The following is an 18,409-nucleotide window of genomic DNA, read 5'->3' on the forward strand; positions in this document are numbered from 1 at the left end:
TAGACTTTGGTTTTGTGTGGTCCTACACTGCAGCCTGGGGTTGATCTTTTTTTTTCTTCTTTTTTTGTAAAATTTCATTATCATTTCAGACTGGCTCCTCTCTCACAAAGTAAATCAAATGAAGGAAATTAAAGAATGTAGCCTTTTATTCAAATGAGACCCTAATGAAGAATGGCTTTAATATTCATAATATTCATATTACATTCCTACGGAGTGTGTTTTACGTGACCTAATCGTACTGAATGGCATTTATTATAGCTGCTATCACACCAAGTCGTCCCGTATATTATACAGTTCATAATGTGTGATATTTTCATGGTTTCCCCACTTATTACACGATAGCTATATGGTTCTCCGTTGAAGGGAAGCATTACTCCTTTTTTTTCAGGCTGAAAATAAGCGATTGGAGCGAGTACAGGGGATACAACTCTGTGGTGCAGATATTACAACACCATAGCCGCTATAAAGTGTGATTACATTCTTATTCCGATGGCAACATTATTGCGCACAGCTTGTGGTTGCGTGTCCGACTCCTGTCAGAGCTGCAGAGAACTGGCTTGAGCCGAGGGACATGAGAGGCTGGGAAGAGGGAAAATCTGATCTGGATAATTGCGTAGAAACTCACTCGGGCAAACTTAACATCTGCTGGTGTGCTTATTTGAAGGAGGCGTGTGGACTGGAGCAGCAGCGTCCCTGCGTAAATGGGAAATGCCCGATCTGTCAACCGTTATTGGTTGTTTTAAAAGTAATATCTGCTCTTTAAACTCAAGGGAAGGAGCCGTTCCTTGTTGACCGTCTGATTTGCAATTATTGAAAGATACCGAGATATTCTAATGACAGTATGGAAATGTCTCTCATGTGAAAATATTGCCACCATCAATGCAATTTTTTCTTTCCCCCGAAAGCAACGTAAAACACAGAAACATCCGAATGCGGCGTCTGTAATGACTCGCTACTCCAGTCCGGATTTTCCATGTGAGGCGCGCCAGAGCCCTGGAGGTGGATAAGCTTGTATAGCCCGCTCTCTCTCATGCCATGCTGGGCCACAAGGGCTCCGGGAGACGCTGCTACATATTACCGAGAACCGGGATGGAGGAGAGGCGGAGGGGGGAAGGAAAAAAAAGTTTCGTTTAAACCTGGCAGAGAAACTTTCAACATGAAGCCTCACTGACGGAACACATTTCACCACAGCAACACCAGCGCCAGAACAAAGCTTGCTTTTCCACTGAATATATTCGTGTTCTCCTCACTGCTTGCGCTTTTCCTTCCCTCTTCGTGTTATTCTCCGCGTGCACGGCTGGTCGGGGCTCGCTGTCACTGCGCGCTGAGATGTTGGAGTGACCATGGCTGCGCAAGTTGCATCGGCTCCGACCAGAACTAATAACAAAAATAAGAAATTATCCAGCGGTTTGGGTCCGGAGCTGAATTCGGGGAAATCGGGAGGAGGAGGAGGAGGGACCGTACAGCGGACTGGACCTATGCTGGGTGCCGGAGATGGGACTCTGAATAATGTAGACCATCACCGCCGAAACGAGCTCAACATGGTTCATTCAACTTCCACGACTCACAACGCTTCGGACGGCCACGAGAAGGATGGGAATAACCTCACGTCCGCCTCGGCTTCGACTAATTCAACCACTTCCTCGATGGAAACGGGTTTGATCGCGAACCACAAGCTGAAATGTGTGGGGAGCGGAGATCCCCCTCAGTCTCAGCCGCCGCCTCCGCCGCCGCCGCCGCAGCAGCAGCAGCAGCCGCAGTTCGGCCAATTTGCGCCACATCAGCAGCGGCAGATCCAAAGTAACAACACCGCCAATAACAACGGCCAAGGGCCCCGTGGGGACAGGGCTATGGAGCACCAGCACCACGGCGGCAAAGAGAACCTGTTGGGGGGCCAGGGGGAGCCACAGCAGCAGCACATGCCAGGAAAAGGTGAGGGGGAGCTCACCTGTAAACCCGCGGAGAGGATGATGGGTACCAGGTATGAACACACTAACTTGGGGCCAACTAGTAACAACTCTGAGTTTAATAACAACTATTACACTTCGAGGCCCTGTTATGAGCAACATGGCGGACAGCAGCAGCAAAGCACTGGGATGGGGATAACGCACTCCTCGGCACATAACAGCATGGAGAACTCCCACGAAGCGGGGTACCACAACAGCCAGTACAATCAGTACCCGGCGTACCGGGCGGGCTACGGCGGCGGGGGCTACGGGATGATGGGCCCCTCTGGGTGCCGGCAACCTGGGAACATGATGATGGGCAGCAACTCTTCGGCGAGCCACGGCAAGTCTCCCCTGGCTGCGGCTTCTGGTGGCTTTCAGAGGTTCCCAGGACAAACGCAGCATCCGTCAGGGGCCACCCCGACACTCAACCAACTGCTGACGTCCCCGAGCCCCATGATGCGGGGCTATGGCGGTGCATATCAAGACTACAGTGGCCCCACGACGCAACAGCAGGCCGGCATGGGCCTGGGGAAAGACGTGGGCCCCCAGTATGGAGCCAGCTCGGCCCACGGCTGGGGAGGGCAGCAAAGAAACCACCCCAATTCAATGAGTCCAGGCAACGGAGGGCAAGGCCTCAGCAGGACACAGGTGAGTTTAGGAAACTTCTCAGCCAGCCGGTGTGCATCGGTGAACTTGGGGTCTCATCGCTGGTGTGACGCTCATTATTTTGCATTGTTACCAGGTGTGTGTGTGTGTGTGTGTTGTCCACAAGTACACTCTGTGTCTCGGTCAAGGGCCATCATGTGTGGACGAGAATGTTGGAGGTTGTAAGTGAATAAGGACCTATACAAAAATGTCCCATATATTTTTTTGTCAAGGTGCTTTTATATAAAAGAAAGGCCATTATGTGCGCAATTCCGACTGGTGTAATTGTGTTAAGTATTATACCTGCACGAGCTTTAACGTGACACAATAAGGGAATAAAACCTAAAAGTAAAATGCATTTCTAAAAATTCATCCTGACGTATTCGGCTATTTATTGAGCCTATACCATAATTGATACGCTAAATCAGACGCCGTGCTTCTATCCTCGCATGACTATAGGTCACACTCTCCATATTATTGCAATTTGATCCGGGAGAATAAAAAGCAACATGAACGTTGTGCAGATTCACCTCTCTGTCGACGTGGTGTCAGGCACGTTGCGAAACGCCCTGTTTAGGACGTGTTGTGTTCAAGGCGCTCGTCGAAGAAAGTAACAAAAAATATTCCTATCGAAAATGTATATGAACGAGCATCATGAATGCCAACGTTGTGTAATTCTCATCTCTTCATTTTCTCAACCGGAAATCAAAAGGACACCGCGGGCGAGCGAGGACCCGTCTGTGCCTCTCCGCGCGCTCCGTAGCGAGCATGGAGCGCTTCTGTGCGCCTCGTTTATTCTCATGCAGCCCGGGATTTGAATAGTGGAGGTAAACTGGCTTAAAGCTCGCCGTACTCCCAGCTCACAGTTGACACCCAGTCTGCCATCTGATTGGCTCCCTGTGGCCCCGCTGGGCAGACTGCGCTCAGAAAAAAACAGGAGGATTCTTGCAGGGATCCTTGGCGCTTTAGTGATGCTGCATTTAAGTTTTATGGGAATACTCCAGACTTGGGGGCCGTCCAAAACAATAATTTAACCTTGATAAAGGTTGAGGCTGCTCAGATAATTATTCTCATAATTTTCCCACCCTGAAAAGACGTACAAAAACGCTGCAGTGTCAACTCAAAATACCAAACAAAAAGGAAATAGATCATGTGTCCTCATGATTATCCTCATCATCTTCAATTTCTTGTTGAGGATTATCCTGTTTTGTTTGTTCTATTTGATATCAATGTATCATCTCAAGCTCAATTTAGAGAAATTGTCCTACACACAAATCTTGTTCATGTGATTTTAATACATTATAAAATCCTTTGTGCATTGATATTGGGAAGTAGAAGGAAACACTCACGTTTTCTGAAAACACACAACCACCGTTTTACACAACAACCCCTGCAAGCTCACTTCCGTTGGCCACTGCTGCAGCTCCTCGTGGTTGAATGCCTTGCTCGAGGGCACCTCAGTGGTAACATCTGAGGGAGGGAAGAACGTGTTGCTAATTATTCAAGTATTCCTCCCTCTGTCTTTGGGCGTTGCACTGGGTGTCCCTAAACCCTGTGCTGAAACACTGACGTGTCCATAGTGTGCAGACCTACAGCCAGTGGAGGCAGTCACTGCCAGGTCACAACTCTGCCCGAAAACAACGCAGCACTTCTTCAGAAGAGACATTGTTCTGCGGTTGTTTTTCATGCACTAAATTATTCGTACTGCTGGATGGCACATCTGGACGACTGGAGGCTAAGGTGGTTGAGCATAGCTTGTACTGTCTGCCTCTCGCAAAACAAAAGCAGTTCATTAGCCTACATTGTTTCAATCAAAGGCAATTTGGGTTGGCTGCTGGGGAAATGAAGTAAATGTTTTAGCGTGGGAGGTACTGCAGCGGGATTGATTGTATCAAATTATGCACTTTTAAAATAGTCACTAGAAACCTCAGCAATACATATCACTGCTCACTAATTATTGTTTATGTGCTGATTGTACATTAAGAACATATATATACATATGTATGTATGTATATATGTATATATGTATGTATATATATATATATATGTATGTGTATAAATATGTATGTGTATATATATATGTATATATGTTCACATGTAAATGTATATACTGTATGTATGTACATATATTTTTATATGTACTATATCTCAAAGACACTTAAATGAAAGTCAGATAGTATATCAGTCACAGCATCAGAGCCATATTCTATACTACCTTATTCATATTCCGGTTGTTTGTGCTTATAAATCCAACAAACCAGACCCCTAAAAAATAACTTACTTTTAACATTATATGCAGCCAATGTGTTTAGTTTTGTCAGTTTCCCACTTCAGGAGTAAGTGCATGTGGGACTCTGTTTTTTCTTGACTCTACCAACATTTCAGCAGCAGTATATTCACGCTGCAGAAGCCCATGTTTAATTCATATTTGGAACGCCGGCACTGCTCTCCTGTGCACTGACAGGCTGTGTGAGAAAAGGCGAGCGCTGTAGTGCATAATACTGCCTCCAAATTGGCCCCCGTGATACGACTGCGCTTCACTTCAGAGTGCTTTTGGTCGGAGCACACCTCTGTCACCTGTTGGCACAGTTTCCCCTCTTTCAAATTCAATTTCCCTCCCCACCGCCTCACTTCAGGAGGAAGCTGTGAGCGAAACGAGTGCACCTCATTTACACCCCCCCACACTCACTTGTCTGGCCACTCACCGAAATGAAGACAGAGCCCCACCACTGTGTGCTGTGTTGTGATGTGTACGTGCACACACATCAGAGATACGTGACATAATGTTATTTAGAGGTGCGTGTTGAACCTGCTCTCTCACCACAATGACATCGTCCTAGTTTTTCCAATGGCTGTGGCCTACTTGATTGAGGAATATCACAACGCTGTTCAGTTTGTGACCTCCTGCCTGTATGCGTGTCTGATGGTCTGTCCACTTCTCAGCTGCTTTAAATCCAGGCCGTTGCTGCTCAATGTGTGTTTTTCCTTGCTTATGTACCTGTAATGTAACAGCATATTGTGCAATCCTAATGACTGAGGCTGACATCATAAATGAAACGGCCTATTCTGTCTCAACCTATATGTGTAACAAGGATGTGTCTGTTATCCACTAATCAGTACACACACACAGAACAATAAAAGTAATTAGCAGATAATAACGACGGCCTGGCAAGTTGGAAATAGTGTTGTTGCTTCGATAATTGCAGCAGCGACTCATTTAAAATCTGACCTAATCAAACAAAAATGAATGGATATCTACAGTTTCCACTAATTTACCACTATTATGCTCAGTGTTTTGCCTTAGTTTGGTTTTTTTAGAATTGCAATCAAAGCGCAGCAGCTATGCACATCAAAGACGAGACCCACTCCCATCCTTGGTAATGTGCTTACCTTGAAATGATTCCTGCTCGCAGTGCTCTCCAGTGCATACTGTTTACATTTCTCTCTTATGAATTATTAGTGTGATACGAACAAAGACTCCATAATAGGAGCAATGCATCAATGTCACATTGTGTTATGCGGCTATCTCAGGGAGCCTTGTGCATAGTGATGTGCCTGACTGTGGCTGCTGGAATTTAATTTATGGTGCATGTTCTGCATCGGACGGACAGCCCGTGGGGTCTGGTCAGGACATGGACACGCAGGTGTGCGTGTGTGTGGGTGCTTCTTTTTGTTTTCTCTCTGTGGGATGTTCTGTGTGTGTGTGTGTGTGTGTGTGTGTGTGTGTGTGTGTGTGTGTGTGTGTGTGTGTGCGGGCAGGAGAAGGCTAATGCCCCTTCGTCAGCACGAAGCAGTCCAGCTTCAACCCCGCCCCTCTCACAATGTCTCGCTCTGTGATCCTTCCCATCAGTCGTTTGTTTATGTTGGTTTGTTTACATCTCTGTCTTGGCTAGCCAGCGCAGTGCTGATTAGCAACACTAGAGTGCAATTTTAATTTGCTCTGTTGCGTCCGATAAGAGCCCCGTGCAGCCTTTTTTTTCATCTTCCTTGGATGAAACACAGAGCCTGCTTAGGTAATTGGCAGACCGGGGTCTGCATGCGGTTTCCACAAAACACCAATTAATTCCGATTTTTAGAAATAATATGAAGCAGACTGTCCAGTTGAATCATGTATTATTAGCGATAGCTTCATAAAACAATTGTAGTTTTTTTATTTTTTATTTCCCTGGTCTGACTTTGCACTCGTCCCCTGGAGTTAAAGGTTGATGTGTAAACGCCCTGAAGGAAGGATTTAATTACTGCCAGCGAGCGATGATTTGGTGTCAGCTGTTTCTCAGCGTTGCCTTATCTGAACTGCCGGTGTCAGGAGGGAGCTGGAAAATCTAAAGCAAAGCAATTTTGCTGAAGAAAGTTAATTGTGCATATGGGAGAATTTGACTTTTCCATATGAATGAAGTAGTCCAAGGCTTTTTGGATTTGATTTGATTGTCATTTGAATTTAATTCCTCCACCTTGTTTAATCTGAATCAGCAGTTGTGGTTTTCTGCCGTGGGAGAAAACGATAGGTGACCTTTGGCATTCTGGGATTTGTAGGACTTCTCACAGGTCTGGCATAGATGCAGTTATATCTCAAATAGCCGAATGGCTCTTACAGCTACGATTCTATCAATGGCAAAGAAAAACTTTCGACTTGTCACAGCAAACACATTTCAAATGACTGTTAACTCTCTTTCTATCGTCTGTCAGCTGAGTTGAAGTGAATTAATCGTTCGTTTTTCACACAGTTACAGCCACCTGCAAAAGTGAAACCTTCAACACTGTCATATTATTTGTTGTTGTTCTTCAGTGCCGGCTCCGCAGCCTGAACACTGAAACAAAGAGAATCTTGACAGTTCTATAATGGTCGTGTGATCGCAACTTCTGCATGGCCACAATTATGACATCTTCTGGCTGAATAAAAAAAATGAGCTTTTGTAATGATTTGTCCAGCTAATGCATTCCTGTTGATAAAAAAAAAATAATCGGAGTTGTGTTTGTGTAATTTCATGCATTTCAGGTCTTTTCTGTGATATGGCATTGCAGCTTTAATCTGTCATTCCTATTTCAATATGTCAGGATATGCACCAATCTCCTTGCATTGATACTTCTAGCTGCTGTCGTCTCTTTGTGAGCAGAGAGAGGACGGGACGGCCGGGGATGCAGAAATGTGGGCGATGTTAGAAGGGAGTCACATGGAGCGCTGCTGACTTCTGAGGAATGGGCCTGGCTGAGTTCACAGAGAAAGAGGGAGATTCAGTATCTGAACTCTGGCAAATGTCAGCAGAGTGAAAATCCTCTCCCTGCCGGATCACACCCTGCTTCTGCCTTACGAATGTTGCGATGAAATATAAGTATTTACGATTTGTTGACCTCACACACACAAATATATCGGGTTTCCCCCCCTTCAATAGTCTGTGTTTATGTGTGTGTGTGTGGCTGGCAAGGTGCCAGGTCTCATGGTAGTAGGTGCTGTAGTGGCACCCAAAACCCCCCCCCCCACCCCTCCATCCTGACCTTCACATATGCTAATTAGCCACGTGGAGCTGCTGAAAGGAAGGACTCTGAGCTCTTTCTCTTTCTTCCTCTCTCTCTTTCTTTCTATCTCCGGGGTTATTTTTCGTAGCATTTCCTCAGTACATGTATAACACGTAACTACCGATATACTTACTAAACAGATGGTGCTCAATGCTGAACAGTTTGTAGCCATCTCTTTTTGTTCTTCCTGTGTTTTCTCTATGAATACGGTCTCTCCTCTTTGTCTGCCTCGTGTCCCTGGCTTTCAGAAGCTATCTAGGTGTCCCGAGGGAGCAGCAGTCAGTTCCAAGGTATTTAGACAGCCAGCATATCCTATTGAATATTTATACACTATACTGAACAGATCTGTGGCTCACTACTGAAGAAACTGCAGCCTCCGCTTCCCTTCTCCCCTCTCTGGCCCACAGAAGAGAACATGGGGACACATGTGGGTCCGTCCCTCCAGAAATGAGTCATTTTGTGATTGCAGCAATGAATACAAATTCAAAATAGTGAGCAAGATATTTTTAAGATTTATATCATGTTCATATAGAAGCACGTGTGTAATCCATATAGTGTGTGTGTGTGTGTGAACGTTCAACTGCCACCATCCCCTCCTCCTACCAGCCTGTGAGAAAATCATCATCACCATCACCATCATCATCACCATCACCATCATCTGTCACTTTACACATCAAAGCCTCTCTGTTTCTCGACTGTAGACTCCAGTCACATGTCTTGCTGTTTGGTTTGAGTTGATTCTAATCAGCGCTGGCACAGTGGGACCATTTGCTGGGCTAACAGAAGGGAGAAAAAACAAAAAGAATACAACCAAACAGCACCAGCAAGGCGCTGTCTGTCGTCTGTGAAGCACAGAGAGACCGAAATAGAAAAACGATGGGACACGCACGACGCACCGAGTTTGTGTTGATGGGTTTTGTCGGTTTCTTTTGGTCGTTTCTCTTTGATTTCCACTTTCGTTTTCTTTTTTTTTGCCCTTTTCTGTCACGCACACATACTTAAACATCTACTTATGTGTGTGTATTTCTCTCGGTTGTCTGTGTTGACTGGTCAACCATGTATTTTCCCAGCCACAACACATTCCTTTCATCTTTTTTCCTTTCTTACCAAGATTGTCCATTACAGCTTACTGTGTGTGTGTGTGTGTGTGTGTGTGTGTGTGTGTGTGTGTGTGTGTGTGTGTGTGTGTGTGTGTGTGTGTGTGTGTGTGTGTGTGTGTGTGTGTGTGTGTGTGTGTGTGTGTGTGTGTGTGTGTGTGTATTGGTGATTTATAGACACCGGTCACAACAGGACACTTGTGGTCACTCCTGGCTGAACGCTACCTGATTTAGATCAATTTTATCTCAGCAATTTAGGAGCCAACCTCATACCACATCCTCCTCCGAGCACACACACCGTGGACACATACACACACACACACACACATGGATATTAATCATTGGAGATATTGTGTGTGTGTGTGTGTGGGAGAAGAGGATATGATAGAAATGTGGTGATAACGTGTTGCAGTGGGTGTGGAGTACAGGTATTTCGCTTTGTTATTTCTCTCATTTTCCTCCATTACACACCTCTGTGATGTGGCCAGACGTGTGTTCTACATTCCAGACGCTCCTCTGACACAAACCGGATGGACTGGATTTGATATAGACAACGCAAGTGAACTTTATTTTGAAGTTTAAATGTCTTTCTTGAAGGTGTTTATTCCTCCAAAGGATATCAATACGGTTGGCAAGAGCAGATGGTTGCTGTTCGCGGTTAATCTCCCTGCAACTGTGTGTGTGTGTGTGTGTGTGTCTGTGTGTCTCCCTACTCAATGAACATCCATAGTTAATGTTGGCTAAACATGCAAAGGTTACGGTAATGTCAGACACATGCCAGAGGGGAGTGTGTAATACCACATTAACATAATCCATAGACAACTGTCCCATTTACAAACATTGCCATGCAGGGCTGATCGCCACAGCGCTGCGGAAGCACATGACTGCGCCTGCTTCCGCTACGCTGCTTGAGATTTTGGCGTGACGCGCCGGGACAAATTCTGATGCTTGAACCTGAAACATTCCTCTGCTCTACCCGAGGCAAAGGCCGACCGCTTACACTGCTCACACACTTCACACACTTAGAAAATGTGAAGGAAGCGTTGTCTTGTCTGACCTGCTGGCCCCCAGGTGCACGTGTCAGCAGTTTGTTGTGTACTGTGAGAACTTCTCATAAGTCCGTGGATGGAGAGAGACTTGATTTGGAAAAAGATAAATATTAGAATCAGTCTAAAGGTCTTAACACATTCACTCTAGTCAGTATGGGAATATGAGAATAGCTTTCCTGGGCCTTTTATGATCATAATATACACTATTTTGCACTAAGTGTAGTTATATTTATTGTTTCCTTCAGCAATAAGGGCCCGTTTCTTCAGCAGTAACCTGCCTTATTCCAGGACTCACCACGGAAATGAATACAAAGCAGCAATTGGACTAATATTCAAAGCAATTCTGTGTTAATTCGATGTTTTTATGGAAGTTGAGGCGGCGAACATGTTGCCCTCTCACCCGCTGGGGCTGGAGTCTGCGCTGACGGTCGGAATGATTGTTTTGATAATTGTGTGTGCAAGAGCCGGAGAAGAGGCTCTTACTGCATTTTGAAAAATACATTTTTTATATTTACGGCTCGGTTTGACGCTGCGCTTTCAGCATTGTTTTGAGGGATCCATGGTTTTCACTCGCATAACGGGTATTTTAATTAGTCTGTCTTTGGAAATTCCCTGCGTGTGTTGTGGTTTGCGTTGGACACTGCAGACTCCCACAGCTCCCGGACATTTCTCAACTTCTTCTTTACACGTCCGCTACGTTATAAAGCTGAGTCATGTGTGGAAACAATTTCCCATTTTTTTTTTCATCTGTGTTTTCAAGCATACACCAATTCTTCATCTCTCCCGACGGTTCCCTCGCTCCTCTTTCTTTTTCGTCACAGTTGTTTCCAACTCTCTGGCTCTCTGTCTTTCGGGTGCTAGTTGTGGGTGACCTTGCCTGGTGACTACAGTGCCTACTCATTAAGTAGTAAAGATGAATGATTCCATTATAGCCGGGGTAAAAAAAAAACCCGAGCGGGGCCAATTAGTGGTAATTAACAGCGGAGAGGGTGAGGCGCTCTGGAGGGCACCCTGACCCGGACTCTGGAGGGGGCAGAGGGGAGCAAGGGGCGTGTGTGTGTGTGGAGGAGGTCTAGGTATTTGTGGAAAACCGTGGATTAGGAAAGTGATTATAGGTGTGTGTATCGATACCTTTTTGTATGTATGGTATGTACATTGTAAGGCAAAGCTGTTGATGTACAGACTTGCAGGCACTTCTGCGTGCTGACGGATGGGGAAATCGTTGGGGTATTCGGCCTGTTTGCGCATTCAGAGGTGTCGGAGGTCAACAGCCGGCAACACCTCTCTTTGACTTCTGACCTCTGATGTGATGACACCTCCCCCCCCCCCCCCCCAGCCCCTTGGTGCGGCCGGGGAGCTTGTTAGGCAAAGGTCTGAGAGTTAAAAGGCCCTGAAATGCCAAGCCAATATACCATCAGCACTAATGAACATTTTGTGATGATTTTTTTGTCCTTAATTGGGGATTATTTTTTTGTGCTGATCTGCAGTATTTTAGCATCTCGGCGTCAAGGAGAAATTCAAGGTTGTTCACCGAGAGACTCTCTTACTCTCCCTTTGTCTCTCATCCTCTTCCTCAGCGGCTGCGCTTGATTTATTCAACCCGCCTACCTCCCGTTTTTTTTTTATCAGTTCTTGGTCTGAAATTGTCACAGTCGTGTAATCCTTTGGGGGCCACTAGCTAGACTCACACATGAGCATGCACTCAGAGAGATGTGTGTGTGTGTGGTTGTAATGGTGTCTAAACAGTAGGCAGCGTTGGGTCTTGTGTCCAACATGGTAATCCTGGCAAGTCAATAAAGCGATGTTCAATATACCAGGGAACAAGGCTGTGTTGTCACTTTAACAGACATGCTAGAATTGGCAGTTAGTGAGAGAGAGCATTTGTGGAGGCTGAAGTTTTTTTTAACGGTATTTTGCAAAGTGACTGCAAAGTGCTGCTTTCAGGGCCCCTGAAATTGCAATTCCTGGTAAATGGATGGTTTGAGGAGTATACAATGTATTAGAAGTCAATTGTGCATGGGAGGGCCTATTTTCCATATCGCTAGTCGAACAAGTGAGTCACTGTGTGTGTGTGTGTGTGTGTGTGTGTGTGTGTGTGTGTGTGTGTGTGTGTGTGTGTGTGTGTGTGTGTGTGTGTGTGTGTGTGTGTGTGTGTGTGTGTGTGTGTGTGTGGCTGTTGCATCTCTGCCCTCGTGGCACACAAACACATTCGGATTGCACATGTCCCCGCTCCACCTAGCCCCCTGTTGCTCCGGCGTCTCGCGGCTCCGTCATGTGCAGGTTTGTCTGTATGGTGGGGTTAAGGAGGGGGGGGGGGGGGGGGGAGCCGGGACATACATCAGAAACCATTACCCATAATGGCCTCTTTCCCCACTCCCTGCGTATCCATTCCCTTTGCCTCTTCTGACATTTATTTTATGACTGCTTACATATCAAATATTTAAATAAACAGAATCGGGGGCTCCGGCTGAGGTTTGCCCGCGGGTGACAAGGGGGAGGTTGCGGCGGAGCGAGAAAGGGGATGGATGATGACATTCATTTCAGAAATCAGGGTTGGGTGGAGGGGTGCTAGTGGTGAAGGGTGGGAGGAAAAGCAGCAGCAGCGGCGGAGAGGAAGGGGGAGAGAAAAATGCTTCGCTTTGCTCCAATCAAAGCAGGCGGAGGAAGGCGCCGTGTTTGTTCGCTTACGCCGGGTCGCAGCGGTGACAGACGTCTGTGGATGCGAAAATGATGTGTACGGGTGCGAGTGTTAATGCGCACGTGCACTTAGTCGTGGGGCTCATCCGTCAGCATTGCCTGGGGACGATGGAGGACGTGGAAGAAAGGGCCTTGTGACTTGTAAAAAAAAAAGCAGCCCGCCGTACTCAAGCAATATCAATTGCGAGGAGATCAGAGCACGACGCAAATTAAGAAAGGGGAGAAAAAAACAACAACAAAAGAAAAAAAGTGTAACACAGCAATGAAGGGAGATAGAAAAAGAAAGGACAGAGGGAGGGAATGAAGGTGAGGATTATGAAGATGTATCTCTTCTCTCTTTTCCTCAGGAGAGGAAGATGGAGAGGACGGGCGAAGGGTGTGAAGGGGAGAGGCAGAGAAGGGGATAAAGAGAAGGGTGTACAGATATATGTCGAGAGACAGAGTGGTCCTGGGGTGCAGGCGGCCAGTCCTGTGCTGGCTGGCGTCGGTGGGAGGCCCATTACTGTCAGGCTAATCTTCAAATAATTAATTGCGAAGTCGACGCTTTTAAAGAGTATTGTAATTGAATCCTAAATTAGGCTTGGGAAAGGGGACGCGTCCTGCTTTGCTGCAAGTCTGTTCCCATTCTCCAGTCATGTACACGCACACACACACACACACGCACACACACGCACACACACACGCACGTGTGGGTCGTACGCGCAGGCGGGCAGAAAAAAAAAAAAGAATACAACAGGCGAAGGAAATGCTAATGAAATGCATATTTGGGGAGAAAGGGGCCATCTATAATTTAGCTGTGCTCTTTGAATGTGAATGATGTGTGTGCAAGCGCTGTGATTTATTTTTGTTGTGCAGAAGGATAATTCTGTCAGTAGGCTTTTATTCTTGTAAACAAATGTGGGGAAAAGAGCAGAATAAAAGTGGAGCAATAAAGTAACCAGAATGGTATGAATACATTTAGCTACTGGCATGAATAATTTGTATAGGGGATGGAGGGGTTTGAAGAAAGAGAGATGACAGATATACGAGAGCTGCGATATGAGATTTGGGGTTGGCCTCCGATTCGCTGTTTTCTGGCACTTGTTTTCATTTTTTATTTGTGATTTTTTTTCTTTTTCCCCCTCATGGATTAGTGCTGTATTCGCACAAGTAGGTAGAGCATAGCCTTGACACACACACACACACACACACACACACACACACACCCAACATGCACCTTATAACCCAGGGGTCACAAACTCCCGGCCCAGCAAAAAAAAAAAAAAAAGCAAAAAATATATATATATTCTTTTTTTTTTTAAAGCTAGACTTGACAATAAAAATATCCCCATAGTCGAAATTATGAGATAGAAAGTCAAAATTATGAGATTGAAAGTCAAAATTATGAGATTGAAAGTCAAAATGATGAGATACTTAAACACAGAAGCAGCTCTTTGGCTGGTTACTGTACATTTGACATGGAAATGTATTGTGAGTACATTGAAGACTACTTCAGACGTGGCTTTAAAACACATGAAATACTTCATGTGAGATTGTGCAAACGCACCCTTGAAAGGATTTTAAGCTTTGGACAAAGTTATTGTAATAACTTGTGTTTGATATTTGTCTTTGCTATTTTCTTTAATAGTTTGATCTTTGATAGAGTAATGTGGGTTTCTTAACCCTCAATTCAAAGGATTTAAGTTATAACAACAGAAATGTGCTTCAATATATTTTTACATTTATATAACTGCATGTACAATATTGTTACACTTGAACAAACAATAATCAAATGCAGAGAATAATTTAACAATATGCTCGGAGTAGTTACATTTACAACCGGCCCTTTGTGGGCGACCATGGTGCTGATGTGGCCCGGAGTGAAAATGAGTTTGAGACCCCTGTTATAACCCCTCAAGTCCTCCACGGCCCTTTTGCACTAGCCTCCGCACTGAGGCTCTGCTTAAAATGAGCAGCTCAATGTGCTTTCACTTACACACACTGCTGCCCACATGGCTCCTCCTGAATGACCCCTGCAAAACGATAAGCAATAGAACTTTCTGGATCAAAGCTCCGGGAAAAGGGTCTGCCCTCCATAAACGTCGGCCCGCTCCATAACTCTGGCAGGAGCCGGGGAAGAAAGATGGCACACGGTGCAAGGTCAGGGAGACAATAATGGAAACTAGGCAGTCAACAGATGCTGTTTGTAAAAGCTAAAAAGTAGAAAAAAACCCCGCAATAATAATGTGCAGGATAGTTTAGGCCTTTACTTAAAAAAAACACATTTAGTGTTTACCGTCATAGTAATTGCAGTGCTTCCCCCAGGTTAGCTGCTTTGGGGCGTCAGATGGGCCAATTAAACATTCATGCTACCACCAACCACCACACCAACTTCTATTCTCAAATGTAACACTTTAAAGTTTCTTTAATGTCGAACTAACTTTTTTACCAGTTACTTCTCCTGATATTTATCAGTAACTTTTTGAAATCCACATGAATCACTCTTCACGTCGCCATAAATCAGATCAATCGCACAGCACTTATTTATAAAGAAAAAACATCTCTTTCAAAACTGGTGCGACACCTGTTCCTCCAAAACAATGGTGAAGAACGCAAGGAGCAAATGGCAGGAGTTTAGCTTTCGTAAAAAACAACATCATGACTGGTGTGTTAAGTGCGTTATTAATCGGAGCACACAACACCAGATTGCCTTCCAAGTGACCGGTTACATGACCGGTTGCTGACAAAAAATGTTAGCATTTAAAAAGCTTCTTTTTTATTTTAAACGGTGCTCGCTCAACACATAACGCACCAGCATTGTGTCAATTCCAGCAAATGTCACCGCTAACAATGAGGGCAAAACAGCACCACCAGTCGGTTTTCACCGAATATTCTCAGGTTTAGCTCAGCGAAAAACACCAAATCAGCACGCTGCGCTTAGTATACTACCGAGCCTGTTTGTAACCGGTACAACCATAGCCTGTAAGAAGTGGACGTAGTCATCGTGACCCATGGTTTGTGGACTGCCATTTTGAAGCCTAGAGTTCGCCGTTTTGGCAGGCTTTTTGCAACCAGTGAACGGAAGTGACCATATTTGGAAAGGAGTGATGCAGAGACGACCTATACGGCTCTGGTAGCGACCTGTCAACGACAGTAAGCCCGCCCTAATGCAGACTCCGCTTTATGGTCTATTTGACTCTAAAAAGGACCATAATTTACCAAATGAACATTGCGCTGAATTGAAGAAGACTTGAAACTAGCGATATAAACCCGTGTTTACAATGCTTACTGAGGGGATAAATCAAGTGAGAAGTAGGGTACTTTTATCATAGACTACTATACAATCTCACTTCTTTTTGCAGCCGGAGAAGTCGCCCCCTGCTGGCCAGTAGAGAGAATGCACGTTTTAAGTCACTTCCGCATCGGCATTCACTCGCCAGAAGCGGAGGTTGCCGCCTGCCGGCAACGTTATCTTCTCCTCAGCTGCCTCTCCTCTGCTCCGCTCTGTGTGTGCACAAGCCCCGTGGAGAAGGCCCGCACTTGGTTAAATACGAGTGGCAAGGATGTTAATGATCTTGGGAAGTTTTGGCAGGATGAATATCGCGAAACATCTATATTATAAACACCAGTTCTTTTCAGGGGAATTTGCTTAATTTGACAATGCAGTATGTGTGCGTCTAACTAATTGCTTCAGATATCCAGTATTTGCTCAGTTAGAGATTCCTGGATTAAGTCGGGAGTTGCAGTCAGGCAAATTGCTTTTGTATTTCCTGTTGTGCTACACTGTGCCTCAATCTCACCTCCACCAACACGCACAAAAACCAGTCAAACCGCTCCGCCAACATGTTGGCCCTTGCTGCTGTTCACTCCAATGCACTGCATTAGCTGTATTGCCTTCTGTATTAACGTCCTTGTCAGAAATGAAATACAATGAAATTCTTCAGCTCTGGCACAAGAATCTGGCGGCATCTGTATGAAAAATCAAATGTCCCTCATGCTGTTTTCCAAATGTTTGAAACCTATTCAACTCCTATTTGGTCCAGATCTGACAGCTCCAAACTGTCAGAGCCAGTCATTTTCTCCTGGCTGACTGGGATGAATAACAGCAGAGCGGACAATATTGTGGTCTAGCTGAGCGCGGCTGACTCTTCTGTGTCTGTGATCCCTCTGTCAATAAGGAACACAGGCCTGTCAGAAGGCCTGCCAACTGTCTGGCTGTCCACGCAGCCTGCTCTCTACGCAACATCTGGACACAGATGGTACGCACTGATCACACACACTCACACACACACAAAATACTGATGCACATGTTTTCCTGATACTGGCAGACGTTCATAGACACACTGTGCGTTTACAGTTGGTTAATATACTGATGTGTGTGACACACACAAACGTAGTCAATTCATTTATTGGTTTCAAAATCCGTTGCACTTGCGCGCACACACAGTGGTTCACATGAAAATTGCCGTGTAGGTGAATGCATATAATAAATACACACAGAATCAGACACATGGTGAAATGTGTGTGTTGCAGCGAAAGGATCTGTGACCTCTCCCGGGAAATATGTGCATCCCTTTAATATGTCTGGCCTTTAATAAAAACCTGAACATAGGTCGGTCAAAGTTCAGTGTGTGTGTGTGTAACAACTCATGATCAGGGTTCTTATTCAGGCTATACATGTCCATTGGTCTGCTCCAATTAAGATACAGTGTGTGGTTGCACTGTTACTAAATGCTGGATTTTATGTAGCTATAGTTTGATTTTCTTTTCTCACTATAGTGAAAATATATGAGGCTGATGAAAATGATGGATACTAAACAGGAGATATGCATCATCGCAATCATTTTCAGGGTGATCATGTCTAATTAAGGCCCTTTTAATAGCAAATATCACTTGATTTTCTCAGTCATATGTTATTCATATGGTCTGGCACATTCAGTCCACCGTAAACATAGATGCCCTGGGGCATAGCGATAATGGGAGGGAATGGTGGTGTTAAGTGTGAGTCAGAAGAAGTGTGTAGGTGCAGTCAGGCTCCCACAAGGCTCTCTCATTGATCGACCCAGCTCCCCCACCTCATGTTCCCAGCCAGCTTCGGTGATTGATTCCCAGTCAGGGCCCTGGAGATGGGAGGCCTGGCCCGGGCTCCCAGAGCCTGGGGCCTCCCGAAGGGTGACCTGGAGGGGCTGGGGGGGGGGGGAGCCTATTTCCAGGGCCCCTAACCCAGGTCAAGGAGCCCATTTCTAGGGAAGCCGTCACAGTGGGGTGGAAGAGTGGAGACTCACATTCATTATATGAGAAAATGATGGCCACGGCTGCTGCTGCTGCTGTGACTATTCTATCGAGGTGTGGTGGTGGAGTGTGTGTTTGACTGTATGTATGCAGGAGGTGAAGAGATATTGGTGTGTAGGGGTTAGGGGGGAGCAAACACTACCTTAACATGCTATTACACAATCTGTCAAAACCACACACACACACA

General features: G+C 45.5%; 1 protein-coding gene across 1 annotated transcript in view; it reads left to right on the plus strand.

Moving 5' to 3' along the window:
• Positions 1–1,343: 1,343 nt before the first annotated feature.
• Positions 1,344–18,409, plus strand: part of arid1b (AT-rich interactive domain 1B) — a gene marked incomplete at its 5' end in the record, with an annotated part of 158,745 nt that continues 141,679 nt past the window's right edge. The window contains one exon of the mRNA XM_079287339.1: positions 1,344–2,597. Coding sequence (XP_079143465.1) covers positions 1,344–2,597 — 1,254 coding nt within the window. The remainder of the gene's footprint in view (positions 2,598–18,409) is intronic.

The sequence above is a fragment of the Melanostigma gelatinosum genome, assembly GCF_949748355.1.
Source record: "Melanostigma gelatinosum genome assembly, chromosome: 16".
Taxonomy (NCBI): Eukaryota; Metazoa; Chordata; class Actinopteri; order Perciformes; family Zoarcidae; genus Melanostigma; species Melanostigma gelatinosum.